Below are 27,691 nucleotides of genomic sequence, written 5' to 3' on the forward strand. Positions count from 1 at the left end.
GTCTGACTTTTGTTAATCATTTGAGATCTTTCTCCAGCAGAAAGTTAATGTAAAGCAACTCAACTAAAGTTAATGTAAAGAAACTCAACTAACACCTATATACATAGATAAACACCCACAACGTTTTCAGTCTGGCACTTTCTGTCTCTCATACAGTACCGAGATACACACACACACACACACACACACACACTTCTTGTCCTCTTGCCTGGCAGCCCGAGGGTCCACCCCCTCCCTTCATTCAGCCTGGTCATGTGACTCAAGCTCTGTGAGTAGAACAGCACCGTGTGAGCCATCCATTCATTTCCTCCTGAGAAACACACGGCGGAGGAGGGAAGAGAGAGAGAGAAAGGGGTCACATCAAAAAGTGCGACAGAGGAAAACAAGGAAAAGAGGGAGACAGAAGGACGCTCTAAGGATAGTGGTTCTCGCTCTCAATTACTGAGGTTAATAAACAAGGTCAGTTACCGTCCGATGTTTTTTCTTTCACTTTCTTAGTCTGTTAGTTTGTTAGACTGTGGGCCTGTCAGCTGTCATTTAATTGACAGTTACAATTGTTACTGTAAATAAGAACTCCTTAATACCTTTATTTTTAAATCACCTTTTAAAAATATAAAGAATATTTAGACTTGTAATGTTAACTGTACATTGGCCGGTAATACATCTCAATTTGAATACCATGGGTTATTAATGTGGCAGAAGTTTTATTTGGGGGTTCTTTTTTATAACTTTTATTGTTGTTTAATTGTTTAATATCTGACATTATGACCTGAATAGCCTGGGCAAAATTTGTGTTAAATCTACAATTCTTCATATTATTTAAGTGTATTATTGACAGTTCTATAAAATGTGTTTACAGTTTTGCTGTCTTGAGTTTGGTTTTTACTGCATGTTCTCTCTTCCTATTTGTTTCAAGGGCTGCTCAGGCAGTCTCAGCTATATAAATTGTTCTCTGCACATTTATTATTATTATATAAATGCTATATGATTGGTTTGTTTTTCTTGTGGGTACTTATGAAAGACTCCATTATTGCATTTACTTCCTTTTTCCTTCACTCTCTCTCTCTGTCTCTCTGTTTCATACTGCTTCAAATACTGCCTAATTTCTTTGATACAACGTTACTTGATAAATGCAGTGTATGGTGTAAACATAAGAACTGCACAGAAGAGCTTTGTTGTAGACCAGTAAAGAACTAGAGCTGTTGCATCTGTTGGTCTGATTTGGCATGGATGATTTTGTCTCTCTCCATCTGCCAGTGGTTTCCCTCTCAAGTATGTGACATGGTTTCCCTAGCCAAGTCAATCAGACCTTCAAAGCTCTGAAAAATAATTAGACATCATTCAAGAAAACCACAGCACTATTCGAGTTAAACAATTTAAGTAGCTATAAATATACAGCATCCTCTGCACCGCAGAACAGAAACCGCACCTGAGAGTTCCTCCAGAGTGTCGATTGCTGTCTGGTGTCTGTCGCGTCTACACCGGATGAGCTTTGTGCTGCAGTTGCACAGTGAGAGGAAGTTCGGGGGTCACTGGGTCTCGTGTTTTGGAAGCATTTCTCCACCTGAAACATATATAAAACAAGCAAACTTTCCTCTCGCTTGCATGACCCAGTGAGTCAGCTGTAGTACTGGCAGGTTCACCTCTGGGTGGTTGTTGTTGTAGATGGTCTTTAGGAACACAAAGTGGGCGTAAGAGGGTGCTAAAGGGTGAATGTGTGGGCTTCGTGCAAACATGATTTGAATCAATAGTTTGAGGGGGTGTGATTCAGGTGTGGAAAGAGTTTTGTGTTGTAGGTTTTTAGAATCCCTGTAATGGACTGGCCATCCATCCAGGATGTTTCCCTGCCAACGATCCGAGACACTGGGATAGGCTCCAGCATCCTTATGGCCCTACAGGACAAGAAGTTTGCAACATAAATGGATAGAAGTTTTTAGAAAATACTAAATGGATTTTAGTTGGTCCGTGTCTATGTAGAAGTAGTTGTGGATTTGTAAAGACACTTATGTTTATTCAGATATGGTGTAATTAGTATGGTAACACTTTATTTTAGGGTCTTTTAACTAGTTGCTTATTAGCATGCATATTGCTAGAATATTGTCTATTTATTAGTATGTATTAAGCACATATCAATGCCTTATTCTGCATGACCTTATTCTACATTCTTAATCCTACCCAATACCTAAACTTAACAACTACCTTACTAACTATTAATAAGCAGTAAATTAGGAGTTTATTGAGGGAAAAGTGGTAGTTAATAGTGAATATGTGTTCCCTATTCTAAAGTGTTACCATTAGTATTATAAAACAGATAGTTCCGGCCCTTGATTCTGATTGGTTGAGCCGCGTGCGAAGCCGTTGTAAAATTCCCAAAAACTTATAGCTGACCGCATTACATAAGTATCGATGCGCCACTGAGTGTGTATGTTGCTGCGTCACTCTTAGCAAACACTCTTAGCAACATAAACAAATGTTTGTTCTCTATTGAATTTGTTCACTAAAGAATAATGCATTATGCAGAAGAGTATTGTGAGAGAGTAATCGAGTGACCGAGTGTATTACCTGCATTCAGATTTAGCATTTTCCTTCAGGTCAGTCCTATGTTCCATAATAAAAAACCCGTTTGAATGTCCGCTGCGATCTTGTCCTTTTAACATTTAATGGGTTTTCCCGTGCCCTGCTGACACCGACAGCACTAGTCAAAGCATTTGCGTCTTGTTCCATGTTCACAACAAGTTTCAATATAAAAGTCTTTGCGACTGAGTGACTCGCTCAGAAAGACAATCTTTGCTGCCATCTAATGCCGTTATAATGTAACTTCTGTTGCTTTTCACTGTTAGGGACTATTTTTTCCAGCGGAAGGAAGCCTTTTAATGATTTTAATTCATGAAAGTTGAATTGATACATATTTCTTAGCTTTAATATTTTTATTGTGTGGTAACCGTTTTATAAAAGCAATAATCCCTGTGAAGCCATGGTTTACAGTGAATCTATAACAGCTAAGGGGGTTTTACTAAAGTGAAATTTCATGATTCTTGATATTTGGTTTCAATTTTGAAACCACAGCAAAAACTAAATTAAATTAAATTATGTATAATAAATATAAAAAAAATATAAATTAATAAATTAGTAATGTAAACATAATTTTTGCATTTTTTAAGTATTTATTATTTATTTAATATGTAATTAATAAAGAACAAAGAAGTAAACTGAACTGACCTTTAATTAAAAACTGAAATAAATAAATAAATAGGTGTAATGTAAGGAGAGTTTTGAAGTTTTTGATGTATTTATTATTTATTTACTATATAAATATTAATAAAGAATAACAAAATTAATTAAGAGCAGTGAGTGTTTTATTATTCTTCTCAATATTGTTGTTGATTAATATTATAAACTCTCAGAGAAATAAAAATGTGTATATACAGTAATAACTCAAGCCAAATAAGACAAGCTTTTTAGCTAAGATGTACATTTGCAGCTGAAAAATGTGAGCATTTTTCACAGAGACAACACTCGGGTACCAAACTGAGTACTCTGTGATGCCAGTAATAGTATTGTTACTTTTGTTTACTTTTACATTATCATCCCTAGTCAGAATATATTCATTGGAACCCAAAACAGTTAATGGAAATTTAAATTGAAGTACTCAAGCTTTCGCTTCAGTGAACTGTAGCTTTTCTTGGCATAGAAACCTAGATGCTTGCACCCAGACATGCACTTACACACACCTACACACATGTGCACATAGAACACAAATCAGAGGAACTAAATCTCCTTTGTGAGTCACCAGTCTACAACGACTGAAGTGGCAGGGTGGTTCCTGTACAGTACGGGAAACAGCAGATCTCCCTAGTGACTGCCTGGCCCATTAAACAGAGTTCTGCAAAAGGGCTACGACCAGAGCCTGTAGCGGATGCACTTCCTGTGAACACTTTGACTGAACTTTGACCTCTGACCCCACAACCACTCCTGGAGGGACCTGACCTCCAAACGCAAGAGGAAGAGGGAGAGAGTTTCATGTGGGATCTGTTCCTGGTTAGAGATCTGTCAAAGCCAGACAGTTGTCTTCAGCTCCGCTGCTGCTGTCAGGGCAAATTATTTCGGAAGAGCTAAAAGCTGTACTTTTTCTTAACCTCTGTATGTCTTGCTCTCTCTCTCTTAGTCTTTTCGGTCTCTTCTTTGGTTTTCACCTGCAGTTGTTCGTTCTTGTTCACTTTCTCCACTTTTTCTTTAGTTGCAGCTGTGACTTTTCCAGCCTCACCGAGGGCAGAGAAGGAAAAACAATTCTTACCCAGCCCTGTGTGAGCATGCACTGCTGGAAAACAAACACAGCTGCCTTGCTCATTACGAGCAGGGGCATCATAACACTCAGGGTAGAGGGCTAATATTGTTCAAGGGGTAAAAACTCATGCTTTGTGAGTAAGAAAAATGAGTGCTTTGTGGTCATTATCTGTTTTGGAAGGGCTGCGTAATCTCTAGCGATCACATCCTTTCCTGTCCTCCTTTCCTTCTGCTTCCCCTCTATCTTCGCTTCTTTTCTGTAAGTTTACTCTTTGTATGATGTTCAGTCTCTGGGTGGTTAGCAGTCACGCTAGTTAGCATGCTTGGTTACTGGCACTCAAACTGCGCTTTAGGGGCTGAATCTTTTCTGGCACTGCTCTAGAAGAAGCTCAGGCTTTCCCACAATGCTGAGGACAGCTGGGAAGGGCTATGGCTGCCCCCTGAGTCCGCACAGCCTAATGGGAATGCGGGCAGATCTCTTCCAGCTGTGAAACAGGCAAGACTTTCAAACACCTTAGTGGGTGGTTATTTGGACTGGGTGACATATTGAATATTTACAATATATTTGCAATTCTTTTCTGGTGATGTAAAACTAGCCAATATTGTGAATAGTGGTTTTACTTTTGGCTATTAAGTTTACTAAAAAGTTGGTCTTCATGCAAATTTTGTGACCTCTCCTTGTCTCACAATTTAAATAGCATTTAATTGGTTCAGTTCTTTTGCATAAATCATTTAACTGATTCTTGATTCAATCCAATTAAACTATTTTTTTAAGTCACTATTCAAAAATGTACAAAATGATTATTAATTTTTAATTGCAAAATGTTAAATTAATTAAAAAATATTTTTTAAAAAAGGGTCCTGTTCACCCTTATACCTTTCTGTTGCTTTTCTATGGTCTTATACACTAATGGCACAATGCCATAAATAAAGGTACAATTCAGCTAAAATTTAAAAAATAATAATAAATAAATGCCATGTAGGCAGTGTTGGGGAAAGTTACTTTTAAAAGTAATGCATTACAATATTGCGTTACTCCCTAAAAAAGTAACTAATTGCATTACTTAGTTACTTTTTATGAAAAGTAATGCGTTACATTACTTTTGCATTACTTTTTCTCATCTGGGCTAGGCTGTTGGTTTTTATAACAACAAAAAAGTTCTATTTTTGGCAAATGTAATGGCCCTTTCACATGCACCCAAAGTAAAATGAATAAGCCTCAGGCTGTAGGAAATGCAAATTCATTCAATAAGTAACTTGCATTACTTATTTGAAAAAGTAACTCAGATATTTTGTTGTAAATTTAAAAGTAATGCGTTACTTTACTAGTTACTTGAAAAAAGTAATCTGATTACATAACTTGCATTACTTGTAATGCGTTACCCCCAACACTGTATGTAGGTATTCATATATACATTGGTGTTTATTACAATTTAGTTTTATACATTAAATAGCATTCTTTTGAGTGTTAATTTAGTGGGGAACATGCCTTGATTATTTTAAAGTTTTTTTTTTCCTGAATTGATTTGAGATCTAATTGGTTTCAATAAAATAATAAGCTATTTCAGCATTATTTGAAATATAAAACAAAAATATTTAACATAAAACTATCTAGATATATATTTTTAGTTATACCGCCAAGCCCTAGTGGTTATAGTTATGCAAGCACAGCATAGAATATGTTTGTCCTTTCGAAAGCAGTTGAAAACGTAATTCCCTTACTGTTTACACTTCACCATTTTTAGAGCAATCAGAGGTGTGAAGGTAGCAAGATGTAATGCCACAAAATGCAAAATGGATTGCTCAGCTGAGCACAATGAACTCTAGCTTTAACTACAGTTGTGCTCATTAATTATGATTTAGATCAGACACAATCCAAAAATGTGCCTCCCAGAGGCTGCCTCTTAATGGAAAACAGGAAGCAAGTCCACATAGTCACTCTATGATTAGTTTGGCTCAAGTCAACTGACCTGCATTAGGGAATGTTAAAATCATTTGATGGTTGCCCCTATTTTTGTCAAGCTCTCATTCTCAAGAAGCGCATTTTTCTTACACTCTTCACAGTCGACGCCACGCATTGCACAATATTGCCTAATAACATGGCCTTCAGATATTGCGCAACCTGGTGTGTGCCAGACCTCTGATAATAAACAGTTTGACGGCATGCGGTTCAATAGTTCAAGTCAAATTACACACATCTGTCTCACCCTGTCCAGCGGAACACCAGAGAGTGAGCTTCAGATGTTTCTGGCCCGCTGTCTTCATGGAAGAGAGCACAGCAAACCAGTCCAAGCTGTGACCGAGAGGCCATTTGTCATCTTTTTTGGCCTGATTTGGGAGCAGGCTTGCTTAGTAAGGTCTTGATCTTCACCATTGTAAAACTGATCTCGAACCTGCAATAATAAGTTTCTTACAACACTGTGCAGTGTCAGAAAAGAGCAGATGAAGAAGATATTACAGACAATAAGGAGAGAAAAAATAAAGAATGCATCTTGAGGTTTAGTTGAGTTTTTTGCAAAAACAGGAAAAACAGTTTTTGACACTTTCACTCTTCAGAGCGCACTGGTACTTTCATTGACTTAGTCTTCTGTGAGACAGAAAAGACACATGGTTGGATTATATTCATTTTCCATATACCTGATAGATGGACATAGACATTTGACAGACTTTCCATTCACAGACAGATGCTGTCACCTGTATGGCAAAAGGCAAGTAGTGTCCCACATGAGGTCAGTAAATACTAACCTATGCGCTCCTAACACTGACAGATTTAAATGGAGGGGTTCCAGGCTCCCCTCAAATCAATAGCAGATGTGTAAGTGAGCGTGTTCACTCCTAGTTCTTTCTGAAGGCAAGTGGAAAATGCAGAAGCCTGATTTTTTAAACTAAATTTAAGGAATCTGCAGGAGACGTTCTGTAGCGTTTATTTACTTTAAAGACTGTGAGGAGCAGATGAATCTTCATACAAAGCATTGATTGTGAAGCTGAGAGAGAAGGCCATTTCATCCATGAAGAGCATTCAAGGATTTCATACATCAACATCTTGTCTAGAACGTTTATTATTGTAGCCATAATGCCAAAATCTCTTTACAACTACTGATGATAGACCACCATTAGGTGTGTGAAATGGGCCGCCAAGAGGTCAGTCAGTTTGATTCAAGAGTCCCTAAACGATCACTGATTCAATGAACTCTCAAACTACCATTTAGTGTAGTGTTTTATTAAAGTTTTTGAGGCACCTTTGATTTTTCTTTAGGAATTGTTAACATTTTTTAGAACTTAACACACTGACAACACTCCTAGTGCTAGTTTATGGACTGTCAGCAACATATTGTTCAAGCTAGATAGATCAGAAAACCATATTTGTGAGAATGCAATTGCCTTTTTTTATTACAAAGCTCTCTGGAATACTTGATTCTGATTGGTCGATTTCGTCATCCAGTAGTCTGATATTTCCTTATAACAACTGCCTATTCACATATCTGAACGCTCATCAGAGTAACTGAAACTAGTGCTACTTTGTTGACGCACTCTCTGAAAATGACCTCAGAGTTCATCATTATTCATTTTACAGTAATATTGCTGTAGTGTTCGTCTTGGTTTCAGACCATTTGTTTTAAATAGATGCTTAGCGTAATACTTTAAGATAATAAGTGGCTATGATTTTAAAACAATTTCAGGTCTAATCAATATGTTAATAATTATTTGTTTGATGAAAATCCATGTGTGATGACAGTATATTATCCTTTATTTGTTTGTCTTGTTTGAACTCGTTTGTTTGTCTGCTTGCTACTATAGTAAGAAGCGTTGAGTTTGTTATAAGTGAGCTAACTAAATATTTTAACTCAAATCACTATTTTGAGTTGAATTATTTACTAATGTGGCAAGTAGCTGTGTAATAAATGGGGTGATGTAAATCCAGTCATTATCCATGGCTGTGCATTATCAACAGTTACATTATCCTTTTAAAGTTAATGTTGAACTTATATTTTAGACACAATATTGCCAGTTACTTTTCCATATTGCCAGTTATTTTCTAGTAAATTTTTGGTCCACCAAAGAAAATAGTTTCCAACAAAGTCACAGCAGAATTTGAGAGACCATGAGAAACACAGCAGTAGTGTTGAATCCATGTTTTTTACAAACTGGTTGAGTGAATGATTCAGTTACTCACACATAAAGACAATTATATTTTTGTTCCTAATAGAATCTGTGTTCTTTAACAAATTGATTGAGTTGAACGATTCATAGGCTCACTGATAAAGATTCACCTGTCGCAAACCTGCTTGGAAAGCACTCTGTATCAGCCCTCTTGGCATGCTGCTCAAATCAATCAGTCGGTCGGTCTGTCTGTCTGTCTGTCTATCTATCTTATGACACAGATTGTAGACTGTACATTTCCAGAGAGAGAAATTTCCCACCTGGGGACCACAGTTACCACAGTTTGAGAATCACTGATGATTTAGTAGATCTCCTCAATAGCGAGACAAGAATAAGAGCGAAATGAGAACATTCTAACAGGAACCAAGAATGAGAGAATATTTTTTATGAACATATTTAGTGGCATCACAAGTTCAGATGAAATTGTTCAGAGATCTGCTGAACAAGAGGAGTCAGTTCAGAAGACGGGAATGTTTATATTAGTGGCCACATCTGTTCCTGGCATTGTTTTACTTCAAGGGTCTGGCCAATTCTTTAAACGTTGCTGTGCATTCACAGTTAATTCAAATAGTGTAATAGCACACCTCTCCCGAGCAATTCCTCACAGACACACACACACACACACACACACACTCTTCTTCTCTCCCTCACTTTTTCTCTCTTGGAGGTTTGACAATGTCCTGGCTCTATCCGACAGAAGTTGTCCTGCCAAGGAAAATGAGCTCTGTTGAAATGGAAAGTCTGAAGTCACTCAGGGCTTTTTGGCAAAAGACAATTACGCAAAGCAGGAGAATCCAGAAGAAGTCTGCATCACAGGGACAGATCCAGAGCAGTGTCTTTGAATCTGCTTAATTTTTCAGCACATAGTTACTAAGATCAATTTAAAAAGGAGAGGTCTGATCTTGGAGCAGTATCTCAAAAGTTCTGTGAGTAAAGACCCAGTTGTGTCTGTTATCTTTCCAGGGGAGGAAGGAGAAAAGGAAGGAGTGGAGATGAGGAAGATGTTTGTACAGGAGGCATTGTGGGGTGAGATTTGAGCCTGGTTATCAGTAGCAGGGCAGTGGGCAGGGAGCAGCTCTGACCCAAGGTCACATTCTGATTATACTTGCCAACTTCCCCACAAAAATGTTGAGTCACTGCTTTCTCTCTGAGCGAAATGCACCAAGGATGATCTCATCTGATCTGACAGCATTCTCAGATAGTCTAATCTTGATTCCAACAGATTTTAACATTAGCATGTTGCTAAGCTAATGGCCCAATACTTATATAGAGCACCTAAATATTGAAAAATACTTTAATAAACACTAACATAAGCTAAAGACCCAGTAATACACACAAATACTGGATAATATTCCATTAGCTTGTGATGTTAGCATCTTACTATGCTAATGGCCCAATACTTAAACACTGAAAATTATTTCAATAAATACTGACATAAGCATGTTACAAAGCTAATGACCCAATAGCACACACAAATATTGGATAATATTCCAGTAGATCCTGATGTGAGTGTGTTGCTAATTTAATGGCCCAATACTTCAGTAGCACACAAAAATACTGGTTATTTCAAAACCTCGTGAGCAGGCTTCCTGTCTAGTGCATATAAAACCCTGTGAATGAATTGTTTTGATTTTGATGTTAGCATGTTGCTAAGCTAATGACTTAATACTTTTTTACTTAATAACACCCACCAATTTGTCACTAGATAAAACTACTTTTCAATACTGAATGATATATATATATACTGGTTGGCTTGTCTCAAGCTGGCCTCCCATCCTGGCCAAGCTAGTATTCAGCTGGTTTTAGCTGGTTGGTCAGTTGCTGCTTACAGCCTTTGTGTTGTGAATGCACCTACAGTATGATGTCATAAATGCTATCTAGGTAGGGAGCTCACTAATCTCTGTGTAATGACATCCATTAAAAATGTACCTTATAATTCAGACTAAGTCCCCAGAACAGAGTAAAGGAAATATAAAATACCACAATCACCAACCAGCCCCAAGTAACCAAACATTTCTAATGTCTTTATCTGATAACTTGTTGTATGAGGTGTTACTGTGCATGCACGCATGTGAAGTGGGGTGCTGTCAGTCAGCACCTGGGTGTGGTGTGCACCAATGCTTTAAAGAGGAGTTTCTCTGGTAAGAACACTCACGGGGAAGTGAAGTGTCTTCAGATTGGTGCCATTAATGTGGGTTTGGGCGTTCTCTGTCTTGAAAACCCAGGCACACATGGATATACACAGCATTTGGAAGCAGGGATTTTAAGTGGGCACAGCCTTTCGGACCCCACCCGTTTCCTGTCTGCCAAGGATTACGGTCATGCGCACACACACACCACACACACAGAGAGAGAGAGAGAGAGGGGTAAACTAACCAGGTCAACAGAAGCCAAAACAGTCAGCAGTTTCCAGTCTCTCTAATGAATCTGCAAGCACTGCAGTAACAGGAAGAAATCAGGTGATTTCCAGATATAATCCACCTCCTCTATTTATCAGTGCTGCAGAGTTATGAGACAGGACTAACCCATGACCTCCAACAACCAAGGGAGCATTCAGACTTATGCAACACTTCCTAATGCTCTTTATACATGTTTATGAGCCATTGCTGCCTATTGCTTTATTCCTGTAGTGTTAGTTCTAGTAAAAAAAAAAAAAAAAATTGGAATGAAATCCAGTGGGATCAGAATTATTTTAAGAATGAGCTCAAATGTGATCAAGGTCAATGAAAAAATAAGTGTGTACGATAAAGAAAAGAAAAAAAAATACACGTGCCAAGTTCTTAAAATTCGCAAAAGTCGTTCTGTCGATTTATAAATCGTGCACACAATTATTCGTTCCCTCTAATTACTAAATCATGCGCATGCTTTACTAAGTCGTTCCCTCAATTTATAAATTGTACGCACAACTTACTAATTCTTGTGTGCACGATTTAGTAAATCGAGGGAACGACTTAGTAAAGCATAAAGCGTGCACACGATTTACTTTTTTTTTCCTGCATGTCATGTGCGGGGCTCCATATAAAATGTACACTTTGTTTGATGTTCATGTTATTTTCATTTTTTATACAATTTTATGAAAATTTTAAACTGAATAAACCATTGAGTAAAAAAACTATTATAAAGGTAATATCATAATTCTTAAATTCCTAAAGTTTTAGGAGAGTCTCACGATAAGACGTTTTACAACCTGACTTACAAACTTACTTTGTTTTGTCATAAAAAATTCTAATTATCTAATATTTGAAGAGACTTGTCATAAGGGTCCCCTTTGATATCACTTACTCTGTTTTTTTGTTTGTTTTTTTTCTCCATGTTGGTTTCATCACATGACTTGACAGATTTTCAAATATTAATAAGCAGCGAACTGGTTTTGTTAAAAGGTGATTTTTATAAGAAATATTAATAAGAGATCGTGCCAAACTACTTTATGGATTTATTTTAAGAATTTTATTATTTTATTTTTTTTCTTCAATACGATATAGGAAAATGGAAATAACCATGATGGAATGAGTATCATGTAATTGGCTCATTGCCTTCCAGTTAGATTTATAATGGCATTACTGAAGCAGGGAATTAGCATTTGCTAGCAGAGAGTGATTCTGTAGTAGTGAATATAACAGCTTGTCCATTTGAATTCTAGTCATTTGTGCAAGTGTTAATGTTTCACACCTCTCATTTCCTGCTGTCTGGAAATTGGAAGCTATTTGTTGACATTTAGTACATCAACAGTTCACTTTTTCATTTACTATACCAAGGTACACACACACATCAAATCACGATCACACTAAATGTCAGCTGTAAACACTGCTGTATAATGCTTTCCTTGCTGAAACTACCATGTTTAATGACATCTTAACTGAATGTGACAACATGGGCAATGTCAGTACAAAGTTATGTATAAGAACATTCCTTATTGAGTAACTAATGGCTTGCCAGATGTTATAATTCAGGACTGTTGCTTTAAAAGAATCTAAAGTAGCAAAATTTTAATTGTTTTTATGCTGCTGTGCTCACAATTGGGGATGTAAACAGAACAGCCTAAATGATAAATAACAATTGATTTTGAAGTCAAAGCATCTGTTCAGATCTTGATCAGAGTCAGTAAGAGTCAGCTTTATACAGCCTGTACACAGTGAAACGAAACAGCGTTCCTGATAAACATGACTGTAAAATACCTCAAGTATTAGTAAACACTTCTCAGAATGATATATTAATGCTTATTAAACCATTTGATCTGCTCTCTCACATATGTTTGCTGTTATTATCCTCGCACAGTTTATCTATTGGACTGTCACTAGCACATACGATCTGTGAGACAAATGTAAGGTTGTGAGGTCGTGTCATCACAGTTATACCAAACATATTTGATTTCTCTGTTCCTCACTATGGCTGACTGTCTGCAGAACAACACGGTGTGACATAACACTTCAAGTTATTGAAGCCTAACGTTGTTTTTCTGCTATGCCTCACAGGAAGAGTGCTATCAGGATGTTGATGCTGGATGGGATGCCAGCCCTGCCAGTCAAAATCGATCCTGCAGAGTCACAGAGGCGGGTAAGAGGTCAAAGCGATGCCACACATGTGTAGTCAGAGGCTTTCAACACTCAAGATGATACGTGGTAATTAACCAATATCATAGTCACACAGTCTGGAACACTGCGAACGCAGTCAAGCAGAGTGATGCAAACCAGTGCTGTTATATATCAGCGTTCTTGAAACACCACTTGACCAATCGAATTTGAGGACCGAAAGTAACTGTTATACCAATGCTATCTCACGACCAATTTGTACGTATTTTACAAGGTGGCTAATTTGTAAGAATTCATAGGCCTACGATTTGTCTAAACACCAGTGACGGGTAGGTTTAGGGGCGGGGTTAGGGGTAGGTCATTCATACGAATTCGTACGAATTAGCCAACTCGTAAAATACGTATGAATTGCCATGAGATCAGGTTGGTTATACATATTCTGTTGGGTGAATGTCACAAAGCCTGTGAAATGTCTTTTTAATAAATAAAGTAATGCCCGGAACACACCAAGCCAACGGTCGGCCGTCGGGCAGTTTTTGTGCGTCGGCCGACTAAGTTTTCTCAGTGAGTTTTTCGGCCAATTCAACATGTTGAATCGGCGTCGGGCCGTCGGAGAGAGAATTCTGATTGGCTGTTCAGTATAGCAAACGAGTCAGTTCACGAGAATATAAGCAAAAGTTATGAAAGCAAGCAAATAAGTCATGACGGCACAGACAGAAGGTTGTTCTAATTTTACGTCATCTTACCTGAGCACTCGAATGCACAAATATTTTCATAATAACATGAGCGGAGTGAAATAAAGAACGCGATCAGCATGATTGATATTCAAAACGGTAAGCAAGCGTTGCTTTTGGTTTGTATACATGCAGTCTTAGTTTTGCTTTCCCTTTTTGAATGACGAATATAGACAAATACATCTGCTTGGACAGTTATCTCCTTTATAATATACGCACGCGCCAAACGCGCGTGCTAGTTGACAGTCGGCTAGTTCTTTCGGTGTGTTCAAGCTCATATTTTTTACCCGACGCAGCCGACCACACCGTCGGCTTTCGTTGCCGCTAGTTCTTTGACGTCGGGTTGGTGTGTCCTTGAGGCTACATTGAGGACAATTAAGATTTTTCTTGTTGCAATTTTTATTGAGATGTGATATTTTCAGGACAATTACTTTCCTCATTATTTAGACCCACACACAATATATATCATACAATATATATTATATTAGCCTATATATAGGCTGTCATTACAATAATGAGAACATGACATTGACAATCTTATATGGTATTAATTGACGTGTTAATTTTTTTTTTTTTTGGGGGGGGGGGGCAAATGTGCCTATTGTAATGAAAATAATAGTCCTCCCTAAAAATTGGCTTCACTGTCTTTATGCAAAATATAATTTCTTCTTTTTTCATATTTTGGAGTGAAAAACAAAGACTTTTTCCAAGCAACTGTGCTTTACTTTGCCTTTAACGTACTGTGTATTGCTTGTCTAGTGGTTTAGATTAAGGTGTCTCATGCTTGGAGTCTTCAGGATACATGCCAGATTTTCAGGCCTGACCAAATAAGCATATACACTGTTTCCACCACTTCCCGAGTCCTATGCTCTCTTTCTCCATTTTCATGCACAGCTAAACCCACACACATAATATTTTGCACCCTGTTTTACCCGTTTTAACGGTTGTCATTGTCGTGCCGTTGTTCGGGTCGAGTGCAGGATGTGCGTGGGCCACGCTGCTCAGCTTTGAAGTGTGTTAAATCAACAGGCAGTGCAGATGCTGAAACGTGCTTCTTGTTTGAGTGGGCTCAACGCCAAGACCCTTTTCTTGGAAATGCGTTGCTCCCCTCTATTAAAGCCGTCCTCACCAGAAGCTATTCGGATTCAGAAAATTAGCCATAATGACTGGTAGCCCCCCATACAAGGGGTTGGATGTGGGCCGCGCAGGAGGGGAGGGATAGGAAGGTGGGAAAGGTGAAGCATGAGTCGGGAGAGAGAAATGGGGTAGAGATGAAGTTTCAAAACATGTTCCATTTCAGCTGAACAGCCTCCAAGTCAACCACAGTAAAAAACAGAAGGGAAATTTTTGGGCTAGAAATAATGCTGCCAGCAGACCACTTTTTGTCCATGATTTCATTGAGTTTGAGTGAGTGCTTCTGAGATGTTTGACTGGAATGTTTTGTCGATTTACTGATGTTAATTTAGGATAACAACTGAGTCAGTAAATGCCTGAAAGACTGCGTTTTCTTCACTTTTTGTCATGTTTATTATTCCATATAATAACCCCCCCCCCCCTCTCATCTCAGTCCCCCATGCAGTAACCAGTCTGAAGTCATTTCACTCAGAATCTCTTACCAGTCATTAAAAATGTTGAACATTATAATCTTTCCTTTTAGTCAGTGACAGACCTGGTTATCACATGATCCAGAAATCATTCCAATATGCTGATTTGGTGCTGCTACACTGTGATAAAGGTTTTTTTCTGAATTATTTGATGAATAGAAAGTTCAAAAGAACAGCAAATAGAAATCTTTTGTAACATTATAATTGTAATGATCGATTTAATGTGTCCTTGCTGAATAAAGTATTCATTTCTTTCAAAAAAAAAAACAAAAACATTACTGACACAAAATTCAGAAAGGTAGTGTAGGGTGGTAATGTTTGGACACACAATTTCCTTCTCTCATCACTCTCTGTTTCATTCATAAATTTGACCATTAATGATATACATCTGATGATACACATATAAACATTATTTTTTACAACCTGAATTGACCTTGTCTTGTCATAAAAAGTTCAATTTATCTGATCTTTTAAGAGAATTTATTCAAATTAAAATAAAATATCTCTACCCACCTTATTTTTTATTGTGAGAGCCGACATGGCCATTTGTAACTTGAATGTACAAGACTTCCAAGGTTTCATCGACTTCCAGTTATTTTACCTGTACAAAACCAGCATGTTATTCTGCTTGATATTGTAAACTGGTATTTGTTATCATATTGTTTTAATTTATCATCATAATCATAAACTATTTGTAGCACATATCTAGATATTTACCTATGGTGGAAGTCTCTGAAGTCTTGCACATTCACATAACACACATTGCAAAATAAGGTAGATAAAATATATAAAATATAAATTTGAATAAATTAATAGATAGAACAAAATAGTCTCTCACACTTAAAGTGAAAAGTCTAATGTCATCCCACCCAAAACTAGACTTTCTTCTGTGAAACACAATAGAAGATGTTTTGAAAACTTCTGTGTTCTGCAGAAAACTGAAAGTCATACATGTTTGGAATGACATAAAGATGAGTAAAATGATGGCAAAGTTTTCATTTTTGAGAGAATCTCTTTAAAGCTTTTTAAACATTCCTCTAAAGCTCAATTTTCTGAAATCTTAGGATGTTCCTGTTTCAAAAGTAATTAATAGTTAACTGATTTCCATCTGTCTCTTTCCTCTTAGTCTCCTGTGATCCATGACTATACAGAGATGGGCGTGCTAGTGTTGAACCGCAGATTTCGGACACAGTCAGATGATAGACGATTCCTGTCCGACCCCTTCCAGACGCAAACAGAGCCCGTGGACCTGTCCACCAATAGAGCCAGAACCTCCCCATCACTTTCAGCATCGTCATCTTTGTCCTCGTCTCCCTCGTCGTCCTCATCATCAATACGATTCTGTCCACGGACCCCTCCTTCCAGCAAGTCTCTGTCATCTTCATCACAATCATCATTATCCATGCCTTCATCTTCCTCCACTTCAGTTATAACCCCCGTTCCTCGTTTGAAGATGTCGCCGTCCTGCTCTGGCTCAGTGGTGGCATCTCCCCCATCCAGGAGTCTCAGGGGGCAGTCGTTTTTGCACATACCCCAGCTGATGCCTCCTTGCTCCAGCCCAGTCCACCTCCACCCACGGCGGGTTCCGGTGGTGATGCAGCCCGTGCCGCTGGTCTACACTGGGGGGAGATCGCTGGGACACAGCAGGCTCATGATGCCGCTGCTGGAGGAAAATAGGATGCACAGGAAAGGTGAGACATAAGCTTGATTGTCTAACACCGTGTCTACACCAGACGCAAGCGGCGCGACGTGACACGACAAAAGCACATAGAACCCATTATAATCAGTGATGCTGTCTACACTTGCCACGGCGCGGTGCGACACAACATGGCAAATTCCCAACAGTAAAATGATGCTGTGTACTATTTCTAATGTACTTTATGCTCATGCTACTTCAGGCGCAAAGATCACATGGATTTGCAAGGTCGCTTTGACGCATTCAGTGTAGACACAGAGACCTTATAACAGATGAATGGCTGACACCCCAAACAGTCAATGAAATTGCTGCACTGATAAGCCATGTTGTTATACATCAATTTGTTGGTCAAACTTACTGAACTGTCTGTGACATGAACCTCCTACAGTCCAACCAAAATTTATTCAGACACTAGATACAATTTTTTATATTTTTTACTAGTGGGTGCAGGACACTATAGTTCAGTGAGGATAGCAAAATAAAGTAAACTGTGACATATTATACCCAAAAAATCTTCATACAGTGGACTACCAGTAAAATTTATAAAAATTTGGGACCAAACATTATTCAGACACTTTGACCTGACCATGTTTTGCTTAAGTGTTATTTGACATAATTAAGATTAATTTTTCTGACACAGTTTAACTCTGAGATCTTGTCATATTTTATTACCATTTTTTTAAACTATAGTGAATAAACTGTAATAATGAATGAAATGTTCAAGGTGTCTGAATACATTTTGGTTTGACTGTATTTTGGCAAATTCCTAGCATATGATATTATAAGTAATTTTGATACTAGGTGTCCACTTATTGGAGTTTCGCTCCAGTGATCTCGAAAACTGCAAGCATTGGATAGGGGTTATTATAGCTAACTAAAACAAAAAAAAAATAAAATAAATAAATAAATAAATAAATAAAAAAGGTAACTTGAAATAAAATAAACATTACCTAAAATAAAGTAAAAAATTAAATAAAAACATTTCTCATTTTTATTTAGTTTAACTTGATGTACTAATGTAACTAAAACTAAAACTAAATTGAATTTTAAAAGAAAACTATATAGACATAAAAATTACAAAAACAAAATGACAAAAACTTTAAATTTAAATGAAAATGGAATATTAAAAAATAATAGTCAATTCAAAATATTAATAAAAACTACAACAGTATCTTAATGACACTAAAATAACACTTTAAGTTGGATCAAACTCTGCTGTAAACCACTTGTACAAAATAAATTTGCAAATTTTGAAAGATTGTCCAAAAGCAAAACATCTCTAGGTTAGAAACAAAAAAAAGTATAAACAAAAGAATACAGCATAGTGGATGGTTTTAGAAGGGGGAATAATGAATTTAAATAGTGCTTGTTATTCTTTATGACATTGACCTTCGTTCATTTTACACTTCCGTGATTGATTTTTCCTGTTAAATACATAGATTACATGCAGCCAATGTTTCTTTTAAGAAAAACACACAAAAACACATTATTTACCCATGTATGCATCTGCAGAAATTGTAATTGTAATAAATTTTTCCTTTGTGTTAATGTCAATATTATCCCCTTGTAATTTCACTATTTTCTCATCTTCTACCATTATTTACCCCCAGTTTCACAGACAAGGCTTAAGCCTAGTCCCAGGCTAAAATGCATGTTTGAGCTGTTTTAACTGAAAGCAACTTGCACTGACATATCTTAAATATGTCAGTGCCATTGTTTTGTCTCAAGTAATGTTTTTTTTTTCTAAGGCACATTTATAAAAGCTACTTAAATGTCCTAATTGAACTAAGGCCTAATCCTGGCTTAATCTAAGCCCTGTCTGTGAAACCAGGCCTTAGTGTTTAAACATAACCTGATACAGCTTGTGCTTTCTTTTTATTGTGCAACAATAAACTGCAGTTGAAGTAATTTACCCCAAACTCAGGTAACATCAGCAAGCGAGTCGACGCGTGATTTGACAGACATAGATAGAACACTCGCCTCTTGAAAAGCGATGGGCGAGGTTAAGAAATCCATCCTTCTGCAAAGTCTTTCATTCTCCTCCTTTCACCACTTTCCTCTCTCTTCCTCCGTAGGTGCAAAGCACTGTGTTTAAAAGCCTCTCTTCGAGTTTCCGTGTTGCTGGCAGGGTCAGTGACAGAACCCAGAACCCGGCTGTGTGCTAGACAGGCTCAGCTCTTATGAGTGCAGCTCCATTGTGCTCGGCTCTTTATATTTCTCAAAACAGGCAGCCGCTACATCCCCGCAGGAAGTAGATGCTATGGCAAAAACTTCCCTCAGCTAAACGAGGGCACTTGGGTTTATTAGTGACAAAGCGCATGCAGAAACACAGTAGCATCTGCAATAAAAGGCATGTTTAAAGAGACACAAAACAATAAAAAAGAATATATATATATATAAAATCAAAAATATATATATTTGCAAAATGTTCTAAATTTACTTTTGTTTTGATTAATTATGAGGTAATTCATCCCCTGCTATCTCTCTCACACACAATTTCTCAAACCATTTTTTTTCTAGGAAAGCTTGCCTCTGGGCAACAGAGCTGTTTTTAATGGGCTCTGTGGCTAGGAAGGCTTTCCATTCATTCTTTTCCCCTTTTTTCATCCTGTTTTCCTTTGGGGGGGGGAGGCATAGATAGAGGTTGGAGATGTCCAATGTCATATAAGTCTCTCTTATGTCCTGTATTAATGTGTGTGTGTGTGTGTGTGTGTGTGTTGTCTCAGAGCTCTTTTAGCTATAGACTGACCAATCAGAGAAGGGCATTTATGTACATCAGAAGCACACAGTGTGTGTGCAAACAAGCAGTTTGACACATAATTAGGCCTGTGCAGTTCACACTTTGATGATCCAATTTCGGTTCATTAAAAACATTCAAGATTCACACACAGAGACCAGCCCCCAATCTTGAGGGTTCGTGCCCTTATGCTCTGCAGTCTCTCATGAAGTATCCATGGCAACAAGACAGGACATGGAATGACACGATACAACGGAGACCTTTGAAATTGCTATTACAACCAACCAAAAACAAAACAAAACAAACCAATACAAACATGCCCAGCTCTCTTATTATAGGAATAGAGTGAACTATATTCTATCATTCATTTGAGCTTGGAACAGTTGAGTTCACTCAAAAAGTACAATTTTGTCATTATTTACTTATGTTCATGTCATTCCAAATGGCAAAGTGTCAACATCAAGAACATAAAATGTCATTAATTCTTGAGATTCTCAAAAATAAACATCAAATTTATTTATTGATTTATTGTGTCAGTGCTATGGCCATAGAACCAACCTGAAGAGTCAGTGTCCACATAACTGAATAATTTCTCCTCAAACACCAGCATTTCAAAGGTCACATACTGTATGAATCATTTAATTATGCTAATCCTTGTACAAACTCTGAATCAAGTACAGAAAACCAACACTGGTTTTGTTCAGACTGCAGTATACTGATTGCAATTTAACTTTTGGATGTTGTGGAATTAATTAATCATATGTGCATATTGTAAATTCAACTGCACCAAACTTCTGTTTTTATCCAGTCACGCACCGAATCGCAGATGGACTGTCACCACGGCGATCTTTGAGTGACAGCGAGGATGATGACCTGCCCAACGTGACCTTGGAGAGTGTGAATGAAACAGGATCCACTGCCCTGACTATCGCCCGCGCTGTCCAAGAGTAAAGACACCTTTATCATTAATCAGCAATATACAGTCTACAACCTTCTATCACCAATCTATCATTATGATGTATGATGTTAATTCTCAGATCTCACTCTGTGCACATTGAAAAAAGTATAGATATAAGAGTTTAGATCATTTAAAAATAAAAAATATGTATATATTTAAAAAATAATTTTATCATGAAATGAGTGAGTGATCTGTTAGTGTGATCTTTTTTAAAGTGCCCCATTATGCTTTTTCACATATTACCTTTAATATAGTGTGTTATTGTGAATGTAAAAGGCTTGCAGTTTCTCACAATGAGTTTTTTGTCTCCCCAAAAAAAAGAACTGATTCTGAACTCTCTGAAATGAGTCGTCAGTAATTCCAGTCTTACTTCCCGCACAAACCTACACTCTAGAAAGTAATTTAGTGGACCTGTTACCACAACTTAAATGAATGCTTGGTTGCAAGTTAAAAATTCAAATTTATTGTTTTAATTAAACCTTTTTAAGTTGCAAACATTATTTTGTTGAGTTCTGTTGACATAATGCTAATCATTGCATCAACTTAACATCGTTTGTAATTTAAACTCATATGTTAATTGGCTTTTTTTAAAAATTAAGTTGTAGTAACGTAATGAAATTGTCTTGATAACTTCGGAAATTAGGCAGTGGATTTCTAGTTCCCAGCATGCTTTGCATATAGGACTGGATTTAGAGAATAAATGTTGAAATTAAGTGTTAATTTATTTGTTTTTAGTGAAGGGAAAACCTGTTATTTAATGCTGTTATGTTTGACATTTAAAAGAGTTTCTGTAATGTTGAAGTTTTTGTGGTTACCATTGTGCTGAACAGTAGATACATGAAGGTAAACACTATAAGCAATGACTGCGCTAATGCCAGTGACAAGTAATATCTTACTTGTTCATTAAATATACATGTTAAATAAGTAATCATGTACTATTATAGCTGTTGATTTGAACTGAAATAGATAAGATTAACTGGTTCCAGGGCTACAACTCTAGTAGTTGGAGCGACTTAATTTTTTGCGTAATCAACTTAAAAATGTGTGTTTATGCTACAAATAATTAAGTTCCCCTAACTCAGTGTAGCTTGTTGGTTGAACGTAAATTCACTCAAAGTTGTCATAACTCAAAAAAATTTATGCAAACTGTTGCGTTAATTTTTGGTTGTTGAGCCTACACATTATTTTTTAGAGTATATGTTTGTAACAAATGTGCATAATGCCAGCCTGGCTGCCCGCGAACAATGTCTACTTTGACCTGACCTCAAACACTGTAGTTGAGGCTGAGGCCTGGAAGAGTTTGGTTCATGTTGTCGACATGTCAAGAAGATACTGATTTCTGTGCTGTGAAAGAAAATCAACTTTGCATGCACTTCCAAATGATGAGAACTCAGGCTTGAATTGATACGGTAAAACTGATGTCATTGTTACTGTTCGTATCAATGTGTACAAATGCAGAGGAAGCCTCCGGAGCTGAAATTCAGATATGGTAATGGGTGTTTCGTTTACAACATGACTTGTAAGAGGTAGACCAATCAAAACAGACTGGGCTGTCTGACCATTCAGTGCAGAGTAGGCTCTCAGAAAGGAGAAATTTAGAGAGACTGAGGTTTCACTTTATTTTGATGGTCCCTTTAATACATTCTATTGACTGTAAGTAACATTGCACCTACATGTCAACTAACTCTCATTAGAGTAATAATAGAGTATTAGTAGACTAGTAGGGTTAGGGTTAGAATAAGTTGACAGTTACAAAGTTACTTATAGTCAGTAGAATGTCTGTTGGAGGATTATCACAATAGACAGTTATCAGATATTAAGCAGACAGTCTACTAATACTCTAATGAGAGTTAGTTGACATGTAGTTGCAAAGTCACTTACAGTCAACAGAATGTTCAAAAGGGGCCATCAAAATAAAGTGTTACCGAGACTGAATCCTTTATCGAACCATTTCAGACACTGTGAGAAAAAAGCTGATGCTGCAGTGTATATTATGAGAAAATTAAAGTGTTTTTTTGACCTTGGGTGCATGTAAACCTATTGCAGGAGACCTCCTAAACAAAATTAGGAACCTTTAAAATAGCATAATTGGGGCACTTTAATGGAGATTTGAATAGACAGTTGCATGAGGCACAAATACTTTATTTATATGTTTCTCCCTGTGAGAGCAAGTAGGGACAGAGGCAAAAAGGCTGGCAGAACTGTCTAAAGGACAAAGGTGCCAGTATGATTTATAGCAAGGTGCAGGAGTGAATATTATTGTGAAAGAGAATGTGTGAGAGAGAGAGAGAGTTGCTGATTTAACCTGTTTGTTCTTCAGTCAATAAGAATTTGATCCAGTGATTCATGTAGTGTTTGTATATATAGTTTCTATACAGTTCTAGTTTGTTGACTAAATTTGAAATCTGACAAAACCACTTTGGAGATGTTTTTAGACATGTTTGATTGGAAAAACTATTCATAAGTAAATCCTGTTTTTCCTTAATTATTGTATTTTTATAATTAGCTTTAAATATATAAGTTTCTGCATTTGGCAGATGGCATATATTCAGCATAAACATATATTTTGCCATCTTGTGTTCCATGGAAATTAAATGCATGACCTTGTTTAACCAGTTGAGCTTCAGGAACTGATCTCAGTCTCAGAGGGAGTTCATGCTTGTTATGGACTCAGGTGCAAGAGTCGATGCAGGTTTATATTTTACTTGACCCGTGGTCAGCTAGTGAATAATGAATCGACTTCATTCTTACCTTTATTATTCTGATAAACTGATCTCCAGACAGTGATGCTGCCCTGCACGTCACCACCACTGGAAAGCCCCTCTGGTCTTCTCCACTGGGAAACATACAAACAAAAGACGGAACATAAATGACTGTGCTGAGTTTAGTCTGATGGCAGCTGCTGTTTCCCTCTCTAATTCTCTCCTTGACAACAATCTAACGTTGATTCTTATTGTAAAACACTCTAGATGGAGTTCCTCTGACCTCAGACTAAAAATTCCAAGCTCCTTATGGGCATATGATGGAATGTGGAAAATAGTGACAGTGTTTTAAAAAATGTAGATATTGTTTAATGGAGGAGAACAGATCTAGGATGTTTTCTTTCTTTCTTTTCCTCTTTGGCCCCTAAAAGTGATGGAGTGTGCCAAAAGCTGCAGGTGCCCCAATGCCCCTCACCCTGCACATGAATATGCACGCACACACACACACACACACACACACACACTCAAACACACACAGACATACTCTCACACCCTGCACTCCTGTAACCCAAAAGAAACAGGAAGTGGCTCTGTAGGGGGGGTGGGGGTGGGGGTGAAAATGCCTCTGCTGCTGTACAGAAAATATTTCAAGTAACAAATAGGCCTACAATCTAATTTATTCAAAAAAAAAAAGACATCAAATTCAAGATAGGATAAGAACAGGCAGATTTCCCTGACAAGCCAATATCGGAGAGTCTATTTACACTAAGTGCAAATAGCATCCCTTGTTGGCAAACGCTATTTACACTAGCTCCGCCCACCAGTGTCTGGTTAGGACACTCAAGTTTTAAAAAGACACCCAGAGTTCAACATCTTCAGTGGAGGAGCAGGAGGGAGTAAGACTCGCAGACCTGGCTTTTAACGCGATCGACACGGGTTCGAGTTGGATTTTTCCCGAGCTAGCAAGATCCACTCTGGTTATGTGAAAAGCTCCAAGCTTTCAAACTTTTCAATGAAATCAGACTACGACTGGTATAATTATAATTTACTTAATTAGCTGGGAAAGGAGGAATAATTTACCATAGCAAAAATTATACACCTCACCTGTAATTGTCTGATGTCGTCCATTTGCCGTCCAATGTTTCCTGTATTAACATTAGCATAGCTCTCTCAAGTGGCCATTCACAGCCTTACATTTATGGTTAAAGACTTTTCAGGGGCTCATTTCCCAAAAGCATTTAGCCGACTATGTGCGCAAGTTCGGTCATAATTATCACTATAGTTAAACAAGTCGGTGTTTCCCAAAACCATAGTTCCAACGAACATTCGCAAACAGCATCAAAGTTGTGTGGTAGGAAGTAGGCTACTCGCGACTATGGCTAGAAGCACAGTTTCGTGTTTGCATGACATGTGGACTTAAGCAGCAAGTTATTGAGTTACGTCGTTGTACGGGAAACGCACCCCTGATTTGTTTTACATGTGTTATTTTTTTCCTACGTCTTTCCAGCTCATAAAATAACAATATTTGAAGTCTTAATGGTCACTTATATTAGGTGTCTTTAACTAGCCTACTATGTAGCTATGTAACTAGCCTACTTACATCAAAAAGATAATTGTAAGGTAGGCTACAACGGCTATTTATTGTGTTCATGGCGTATTGCAAAACACATTTGCTGATATTGAGGTGGGATACGGTTAAGGGTTTGGGACAGGTTTGGTGATATGGTTAGGTTTAAGGGTGGGTGTTAAGATGTAAGGGAAGGGTCAACAGTGTAAATATACATGCAATTTCAGAAATGAATTACAGCTGTAAATACATGCGGGTATTTTTTTTTAAAGTACAATGTAAAAACTTGTAGGCCTACACAATAAATGCATAGTATACAATGATTAATTTAAATGTTAGTACATAGCCTAGTAGCCTAGTTAAAATCACTTAATATAAAGTGGGACCGACTTGTATAATTGTATATTATTGTAATTTATTTATGAATAATGTATTATTTCTGCCTGTCATAATAGACTACCATTATCATGCTAAACAAAACTGTCTTTAAATGGAAATCCTTAATTGCTTTTAATAACATTAGAAATCAAATGCTGTCATTGCAGTTCCCTGTTGCCGTTCAGTATTGAGAGTCTGCGGAGGCCTAGGCCTTCAGAGTCACCTGACTCAAAGAGGAGACGCATTCACAGGTGTGAGTTTGAGGGCTGCAATAAGGTTTACACCAAGAGCTCTCATCTTAAAGCCCACAGGCGCACACACACAGGTGAGCCTACATGTATATCAGGTCATGATTAAAAAAAAAAAAACATTCTATTCCTGTTACACAAAAAAGTCAGGTCTTTTATTGATACTTCATTATTTTCTCTCTCAGGTGAAAAGCCATACAAGTGCACGTGGGATAACTGCACATGGAAGTTCGCTCGCTCTGACGAGTTGACACGGCATTACCGCAAACACACCGGTGTTAAACCATTCAAATGCAGCGACTGTGACCGCAGCTTCTCCCGCTCGGACCACCTCGCCCTCCACCGCCGCAGACACGCCCCACAAACATGCATAGTGTGAAAAAGACACTTGATGGACAAAATAAGCAGACAGAGCGGGTCTCTATCTGCCAGTGTCGCATGCAGAAGGTCTGGAAAGGTTCCCCGCACAACAATAATGAGGTGAAAGACATGGGAGTTAGGACAGGAAGGAGAGACGGAAGATGAGGTCCATGTATTATGGGGTCTGCCTTCCCTCATATTGTTTATCTTCTGCACTTTTATGTGAGGTTTATTCATAAAAGAGTCTTGTACTAATGAATTATTAAAAGCCATTTGCTGTTAAATGTATTTGATTCTCCAAACCTTCTGGTTTGCCTTCAGGTTTACTCATGGAAGCCTCATGGAATTGCAGTTTTTCATTTCACAACAGTCTCAAACATATTTAGAATTAATTTTGTAATACTTATTTTTGTCTAAAAAGCATTGCAGAGGAGCCCAAGTATATTCTGTGCAAGATTTGGTTATGCATTTAGCAAATAAAAGTCACTTTGAAATATATATATATATATATATATAAAATTTACAATTTGCAGGGTAATAATGGCATGGCTGTCAATGTGTAGAACTAAGTACAAACCAGTTTCAATTAAAAAGACATGCACACAAACACAAAAGACAAAGAAAATAAGACATGGCATTATAACAATGCATTTACTGCAAGTTCACATTTTAGCTTCAAACGCTGCATGGGCTCCAGTTATCACTTTATTATGGAATTTGAAGTTGTTGTTGTTTTGATATATATAAATGAATGTGAGGAGACGGTCGTACCATTAATGTAGTGTTCTGTCCTCTCAGGACTCAGTCATATGAGAGAGACATTCTCTCACACCTTTTTAAACTTTCCTTGCATCATTTGTGCACAAAACTAGTGTAGCAGATGTCTGTATATTTTATAGTCTTTACCATGTGGTATATAATTTTTGTTTGTTTGTATTGTATGTCATATATTTGTTCTGTATTCTGAGATTTGCACCCTTCTGTCCATAAATATGTGATGCCAAAATTTATAGTATTTTACAGGGAACCCAGTGACTAAAAATCATGTGTGTAAATGATCGTCAAATGGGCATTCCTTTTATTTTTTTTCTCTTCTACAATGATGTATCTGTAAATGATGTTATGGTAAACATTTCAGTTTTATATGGATCTAACTGTGAATTTATACATAAATACAGTATATGTTAGAAAAAGGCATGAATAAAGGCACCGATTTGTATGTACAGAAAAGACTTGTGTGTTTTTGTAAAGACATAAGCCCAAACACATGTGCCTTGGTTTAAAAACTAAGAAATAAACTGTTGGATATATAATAGAATAATGATAACAGCTCAAACAGAACATGGATGGATATTTTAAGAATAATGAATTAAGGATCTGGAAAACTAGCTATTTATTTAGTCAGTCATTCAGCCAGTCAAAAAGTGTTCAGATTTTTAATGGAATTTTACTAGCACCTGCTGGTAGATACCGGAACTGCACTATTCTGCACTTCTATGTCTTTATTGACAGAAATTCAGAAGTAATTATGTGTTCCAAAAAAATTTTATTTGTACAAGCAATATATAAATTGCACATATTTTATTAGATTAGTAGATGTTTTGTCAGTAACAACTTTTTTTGAAGGGTTCATAAAAGCTTGGGCTTATTGTTGCCTTACCTCTGTATACTGCCTGCTAACTCTGAGGTAGCATTTTTCAAGGGTTAGTTCATCCAAAAATGAAAATTCTGTC

General features: G+C 37.2%; 1 protein-coding gene across 2 annotated transcripts; it reads left to right on the top strand.

The window, feature by feature from the left end:
* Window positions 1-236: 236 nt before the first annotated feature.
* Window positions 237-27,188, top strand: klf12a (Kruppel-like factor 12a). Of its 2 annotated transcripts, XM_051897746.1 has the most exons (6): window positions 237-459; window positions 12,918-12,999; window positions 16,439-17,003; window positions 20,554-20,692; window positions 25,518-25,675; window positions 25,784-27,188. In XM_051897746.1, the coding sequence occupies exons 2-6, from the start codon at window positions 12,934-12,936 to the stop codon at window positions 25,975-25,977; spliced, it is 1,122 nt and encodes a 373-aa protein (XP_051753706.1). In that variant the 5' UTR covers window positions 237-459; window positions 12,918-12,933; the 3' UTR covers window positions 25,978-27,188. The 2 variants fall into 2 exon arrangements, with proteins under 2 accessions (XP_051753706.1, XP_051753715.1); XM_051897755.1 differs by lacking the exon at window positions 12,918-12,999 and having other exon boundaries at window positions 287-459.
* Window positions 27,189-27,691: the final 503 nt, after the last annotated feature.

Source organism: Ctenopharyngodon idella, chromosome 1, assembly GCF_019924925.1.
Source record: "Ctenopharyngodon idella isolate HZGC_01 chromosome 1, HZGC01, whole genome shotgun sequence".
Classification (NCBI taxonomy): Eukaryota; Metazoa; Chordata; class Actinopteri; order Cypriniformes; family Xenocyprididae; genus Ctenopharyngodon; species Ctenopharyngodon idella.